At 38.9% G+C, this 7,500-nt stretch overlaps 1 protein-coding gene across 1 annotated transcript; it reads right to left on the minus strand.

Moving 5' to 3' along the window:
* Positions 1–1,192: 1,192 nt before the first annotated feature.
* c24h1orf115 (chromosome 24 C1orf115 homolog) lies at positions 1,193–5,203 on the minus strand. Its single transcript, XM_031323833.2, has 2 exons — positions 4,816–5,203; positions 1,193–1,495 (listed from the first exon to the last, which is right to left on the minus strand). Exons 1-2 carry the CDS (start codon positions 5,053–5,055, stop codon positions 1,346–1,348), a joined length of 390 nt encoding a protein of 129 aa, XP_031179693.1. The 5' UTR covers positions 5,056–5,203; the 3' UTR covers positions 1,193–1,345.
* Between the last annotated feature and the right edge of the window lie 2,297 nt (positions 5,204–7,500).

The raw sequence follows: 7,500 nt of genomic DNA on the forward strand, positions 1-7,500 counted from the left end.
GAAGGAGTGGAGTAGTTACCATAGTTACCGTCCCAGCGCAGTGACGCAGCGCCGCTCCGTGGTCATCTGGTGTAATTACGCGTTCATTCTTTCACCTCTGATCCGGGTTTCTTGTCGCTTTTTTGGGACATTTTTGAAACTTTATTGACATTTGTGTCGTGTTTTCTTTTTTTAGGTTTTTGTTTGTTTTGTTGAACGATTATTTGTTGACGTTTTTCTCGTTTTTGTTGACACTTGAGTGTGTGTGTGTGTGTATGTCTGTGTGTATGTATGTGTGTGTGTGTCTCTGTGTGTGTGTGTGTGTCTGTGTGTGTGTGTGTGTGTGTGTGTGTGTGTGTGTGTGTGTGTGTGTGTGTGTCTCTGTGTGTGTGTGAGTGTGTGTGTGTGTGTGTGTGTGTGTGTCTCTATGTGTGCGTGTGTGTGTGTGTGTGTGTCTCTATGTGTGTGTGTGTGTATGTGTGTGTTTCTATTTGTGTGTGTGTGTATGTGTGTGTTTCTATTTGTGTGTGTATGTGTGTGTGTGTGTGTGTATGTGTGTGTGTGTGTGTGTGTGTGTGTGTGTCTTTCTGTGTGTCTGTGTGTGTATTTATATATATATATACAGTATATATACAGTAAATATAAATATATATATATATATATATATATATATATATATATATAGTATACATAGCATGTGATGTATTACACATTTAAATCAATTAATCAACATTTATTTAAACACATTAGCAGTAAAATCAGGAAAAGGAGAATTATTATTATGATTAAAACACATTAATTTCTCGTTTCGCCCAAAATTAAAAATTCAAAGTTCTTCAGTTTTAGTTTTATTAGGATAGAAAACAGAAACAAAAAAACTCAAATTTTTTTTTTCAACGTTTTTTCCGACTTTTTTGTCGTTTCAAAAAAATCTTTAAAAAAAAACTACAAAAAATTTCGAAAAAAATAAATTTTGCGACATCATCTTTTTTCGCCAATTTCTCGCATTTTTTCGGAAGTTTTCGCAGTCGAATTTTTAAAAAAATGTTGTGGATTTTTTTAAATAATTTTTTTTTGTTTTTTCTTTTTTCGCGGCTTTTCATTTGCTTTTTTAAACATTTATTTTTACACTTTATTACAATTTTTAAGTCACATTTTTCAACATTTTTTTTTTTTTCAAACTTTTTGCAGTTTTTTTTTTTTTTTTAAAACTTAAAAAAACCTTTTAAAAAATACAACAAAAAAAGTCAGAAAAAATGTTGAAAAATTCCACATAGAAATGTAAACAAAGTGGGAAAAACAACCCCAAAACGTCTAAGAAACAAGGATTATTAAACGAAGGTAAAGACTGGGACTCCGTGTCCCATCATGCTTTGTTGGCGCTAGCGTTCCGGCGAGCTTCAGTCAGCGTCACCACGGCGACGGCAGCGGAGGCGGGGCTGGAGTACGACGACGTCATACTCTGGAGGCCGAGCATCAGGCAGCGCCAGCTGAACCGCAGCGCCTTCCCCACGTTCTGCAACACAGAGACTACGTTATAGATCTACAACACACAGAGAGACTACGTTATAGATCTACAACACACAGAGAGACTACGTTATAGATCTACAACACACAGAGAGACTACGTTATAGATCTACAACACACAGAGAGACTACGTTATAGATCTACAACACACAGAGAGACTACGTTATAGAACTACAACACACAGAGAGACTACGTTATAGATCTACAACACACAGAGAGACTACGTTATAGATCTACAACACACAGAGAGACTACGTTATAGATCTACAACACACAGAGAGACTACGTTATAGATCTACAACACACAGAGAGACTACGTTATAGAACTACAACACACAGAGAGACTACGTTATAGATCTACAACACACAGAGAGACTACGTTATAGATCTACAACACACAGAGAGACTACGTTATAGATCTACAACACACAGAGAGACTACGTTATAGATCTACAACACACAGAGAGACTACGTTATAGAACTACAACACACAGAGAGACTACGTTATAGATCTACAACACACAGAGAGACTACGTTATAGAACTACAACACACAGAGAGACTACGTTATAGATCTACAACACACAGAGAGACTACGTTATAGAACTACAACACACAGAGAGACTACGTTATAGATCTACAACACACAGAGAGACTACGTTATAGATCTACAACACACAGAGAGACTACGTTATAGAACTACAACACACAGAGAGACTACGTTATAGATCTACAACACACAGAGAGACTACGTTATAGATCTGCAACACACAGAGAGACTACGTTATAGATCTACAACACACAGAGAGACTACGTTATAGATCTACAACACACAGAGAGACTACGTTATAGATCTACAACACACAGAGAGACTACGTTATAGATCTACAACACACAGAGAGACTACGTTATAGATCTACAACACACAGAGAGACTACGTTATAGAACTACAACACACAGAGAGACTACGTTATAGATCTACAACACACAGAGAGACTACGTTATAGATCTACAACACACAGAGAGACTACGTTATAGAACTACAACACACAGAGAGACTACGTTATAGATCTACAACACACAGAGAGACTACGTTATAGAACTACAACACACAGAGAGACTACGTTATAGATCTACAACACACAGAGAGACTACGTTATAGATCTACAACACACAGAGAGACTACGTTATAGATCTACAACACACAGAGAGACTACGTTATAGAACTACAACACACAGAGAGACTACGTTATAGATCTACAACACACAGAGAGACTACGTTATAGATCTGCAACACACAGAGAGACTACGTTATAGATCTGCAACACACAGAGAGACTACGTTATAGATCTACAACACACAGAGAGACTACGTTATAGATCTACAACACACAGAGAGACTACGTTATAGATCTACAACACACAGAGAGACTACGTTATAGAACTACAACACACAGAGAGACTACGTTATAGATCTGCAACACACAGAGAGACTACGTTATAGATCTACAACACACAGAGAGACTACGTTATAGATCTACAACACACAGAGAGACTACGTTATAGAACTACAACACACAGAGAGACTACGTTATAGCTATTTAAAACACAGAGACTACGTTTTAGAACTACAACACACAGAGAGACTACGTTATAGATCTACAACACACAGAGAGACTACGTTATAGATCACACAGAGACTACATTATAGAACTACAACATACAGAGATACTACATTATAGCTCTGTAACACACAAAGAGACTACGTTATTATGTGTGTGTGTGTGTGTGTGTGTCTGTTTCTCTGTGTGTGTGTGTCTGTTTCTCTGTGTGTGTGTGTGTGTGTGTGTGTGTGTGTGTGTGTGTCTCCATACAGGAAGAATCTGTGAGACGCTAGAGTCTTAAATATTTATTTATTTCTTTTATTTTCGTAAAGATATATTTTATTTTAATTTTTTTATTTTGTAATCTTTAATACGATTTTATTTATTACATATATATATATATATATATATATATATATATTAGAGCTGGGGGTAAATGATTATTTATTAAACGATTAATCGGGCGATTATTTTATCGATTAGTCGACTAATCTAACGACTAATTGGACGATTAATATAACGATTATTTTTCTGTTGCTCGATTAATAAAAACCATAATGCATCTCAAAAATATACCAAAAAATTCTTAATATATTTTATTAAACAATTTTGCACAGCAAAAAATCTTCTGCTTTACACAAAATAAAATAATTATTTTACTGTTATACAAAATGATAAAATTGTTCAAAAAAATCAAGTTGTAGTGCAAAAAAGAAAAACACTGTGCAGTGCACAGTACAGACATTCCTTGGATTGTTTAACACAACATAACAGTCCCAACATAAACCTGATGCATAATCAAACTGACTCTCTTAACTGCTATTCTGTAGGTTTACATGCTAATGCAGCTGTGCACTTTGGTGGTGCTAGGCTAACCAACGCATCTTAGCTCTCTGTGCAGTTTGTTCGTGCTAGGTTAGTAGCTAACGTTCACGTTAGCTAACGTTAGCTACTATAGATAGCTGTGTTCTGCAGCTGTAAGCTAGCTACCATTCAAGCCAACATTAGATGATAACTAACGTTAGCTAAACACAGCTGCCTAGGCGCCAGTAGCTAGCTAACGTTAACGTTAGCTACTAACTTAGCACGAACAAACTGCACGGAGAGCTAAGATAGTTAGCTAGCACCACCTAAGTGCGTAGGCTACACAACACACTACACAAACATGAAATTAATTTAGCTAACGTTAGTACTTGGGACTATATTTTAAGTATTCCCATACCCTCGATGATTAAGGGCGAGCTGTTTTTTTAGGACTTCTTCTTTTCATGGGGCTTTTTGCAGGACTTTGTTGGGAATTCTGTGAGGAGGTTGCTGTTTCCTGCAATGTTTTGGTCTCCCACATGTGTGAGCGGCGAAGCGTCGACGCAAAAATACGACGTCGACGTAATTTTGACGTCGATGCGTCGACATAATCGACGCGTCGCTGCAGGCCTAATATATATATATATATTTAATTTAATTATTTAAGTATATATGTTATTATTCCCACATTAACTGGCATAATATATGTTCCCTCCTGATGTATTTATTGCGGTCATGTTTACTCTTTAACAGACCAAAGGTCATCTCTGTGTGTGTGTGTGTGTGTGTGTGTGTGTGTGTGTGTCTGTATCTATGTATGTATGTGTGTGTGTGTGTGTGTGTGCCTCTGTGTGTATATCTCTCTCTCTGTGTGTGTGTGTGTGTATATCTCTCTCTCCGTACCTTCCTGTACTTCTTGTATTTGTTCTTTTTCTTCTGTTTCTTCTCCTCCTTCCTCTGCCTCCTCTCCTCTCTCGTCTCCTCCCTCCTCTCCTCCTTCCTCTCCTTCCTCTCCTTCCTCTCCTCCTCTTCCTCCTCTTCCTCCTCTTCCTCCAGAGGCTCGTATCGATCTGGCAACACCGAGAAATAAACTTCTTTTGAGCATTTCTTCTTTTTAATGTCTTCTTTCTCTGGCGCTCCCATCCCTCCTTCCTCCGTGTGTGTGTGTGTGTGTGTCTCTCGTCCTCCTTTCCTTCCTTCCCCCTCTCCCTCTCTCTCTCTCTCTCTCTCTCTCTCTCTCCCTCTCCTCGTGTTCAGGAGGACTTTGGAGCGAGGAGGAGTCAAACTCTCACTAACTTTATTAGTAGCCCCGAGTCAGGAAACGCAGCCATGCAGCTTTGACTTTAAACCCGCACTAAAAGCAGGATTAGAAGAAGAATGTGTAGTTTTTCAGCTTCAGCTGCAGAAGTATGTCTCAAAGAAAGTCTACTTTTAGTCTTTCTGTAACATTTTCTTGTCATTTGGCGTCTTTTTGGGCTGTTTTTGCATCTGTAGATTAGGAAGAGTTTGTGTTTGTTCTGCAGAATAAACAGAGAAGCTGAGTCAACAACTCAGACTGGTTTAAGACTAAAACATGGAAAAACTGTTGAAATAAAGTCCCGAAAACGGGGACCCAGCGTGTTTTTCTGGTTTCTGACGTTGACTCAGTTTCTCTGTTTATTCTGCTGCTGAAGTCAGAAACATTTTCTAATCTGTAGTTCAACAAAGACAACTACACTTTCTTCTTCTGATGCTGCTGCTTTTAGGGACTTTTTTTTAACCCTTTTTTTAAATTGCACCTTTAAAAAATTTAAATTAAATTTAAATAACTTTTTTGCAAAAAAAGTGGTGAATTTTCAGTGAAAATATATTCATGTAGTTATCCAGTCCTTTCACCTCTTGGCCTCTAACTTTGTCACTGATTGTTTGTGCCTCTAAATGACTTAAATGAAAGAATGACTCTCTCAGTTTATCAGACACATTATCAACCTGAAGTTTGTACCCGTTGATACTGTTTTCATACCATAAAATGAACTTTGTCTCTTTGTTAGACAGCGTTGCAGCCTGCAGAGGGAGTCTGGATGTGAGTCTGTGATAATATACAGTCATGTGAACAAATTAGGACACCCATGCTAAAGTTGACTAAAACAAGGAATAAAAAATCATCTTTTGGAAATTGATCTTAATGCCTTAATTAAAAAAATGAGGAAAGACCTTTAAGGACACCAATTTTCTTTGTGAATGAATAATGTATCGTAAATAAATAAATGTTCTTCCTTAAAATACAGGGGGCATAACTATACATACCCCTATGTTAAATTCCCATAGAGGCAGGCAGACTTTTATTTTAAAGGCCAGTTATTTCATGGATCCAGGATACTATGCATCCTGATAAAGTTCCCTTGGCCCCCACATCATCACATACCCTTCACCATACCCCCACATCATCACATACCCTTCACCATACCCCACATCATCACATACCCTTCACCATACCCCCACATCATCACATACCCTTCACCATACCCCCACATCATCACATACCCTTCACCATACCCCCACATCATCACATACCCTTCACCATACCCCCACATCATCACATACCCTTCACCATACCCCCACATCATCTCATACCCTTCACCATACCCCCACATCATCACATACCCTTCACCATACCCCCACATCATCACATACCCTTCACCATACCCCACATCATCACATACCCTTCACCATACCCCACATCATCACATACCCTTCACCATACCCCCACATCATCACATACCCTTCACCATACCCCCACATCATCACATACCCTTCACCATACCCCACATCATCACATACCCTTCACCATACCCCACATCATCACATACCCTTCACCATACCCCACATCATCACATACCCTTCACCATACCCCACATCATCACATACCCTTCACCATACCCCACATCATCACGTACCCCATGCCAATCTCTAGGTATGGTGAAGGGTATGTGATGATGTGGGGACCAAGGGAACCAAAGATGATTTTTTTTATTCCTCTTTTTAGTCAACTAATGCATAGGTGTCCTAATTTTTTCACATGACTGTAAGAGCCTGAAGCGTCTCCTGTTTGTCTCTTCTCTCTCTCTCTCTCTCTCTCTCTCTCTCTCTCTCCAGACTTTAATAAGTGAAGCTGTGTGAGAGCCAGAGGGAGGACAGGAAGACAGAGAGAAAGTAAGAACAACAATATCTCCTCTACATACCTGAGTCTGGGAGAAAACATCAAATATGAGGCTTTGCAACAAGACAGAAACACGACAACCTACACGAACGTTTCAGCTTTAATGTTCCTACAACATGACTTAAAAAGGCCTTTACACCCTGTTATACATTCATGTTCTCTGGTGGTATGTCTGTCTGTCTGTGTGTGTGTGTGTCTGTGTGTGTGTGTCTGTGTGTGTGTGTCTCTGTGTGTGTGTGTGTGTGTGTGTGTGTGTGTGTGTGTGTGTGTCTCTGTGTGTGTGTGTGTGTGTGTCTCTGTGTGTGTTTCTGTGTGTGTATGTGTGTGTCTCTCTGTGTGTGTCTGTGTGTGTGTGTGTGTGTCTCTGTGTGTGTGTGTCTGTGTGTGTG

Source organism: Sander lucioperca, chromosome 24 (genome assembly GCF_008315115.2).
Source record: "Sander lucioperca isolate FBNREF2018 chromosome 24, SLUC_FBN_1.2, whole genome shotgun sequence".
Lineage (NCBI taxonomy): Eukaryota > Metazoa > Chordata > Actinopteri > Perciformes > Percidae > Sander > Sander lucioperca.

Bases quoted from the DNA above. Each gene is read 5' to 3' on its own strand.
- c24h1orf115 (XM_031323833.2), bottom strand. From the start codon at position 5,055: ATGGGAGCGCCAGAGAAAGAAGACATTAAAAAGAAGAAATGCTCAAAA. The intron at 1,496-4,815 runs GTACGGAGAGAG...TCTGTGTTGCAG, and splicing joins AATACAAGAAGTACAGGAAG to AACGTGGGGAAGGCGCTGCG.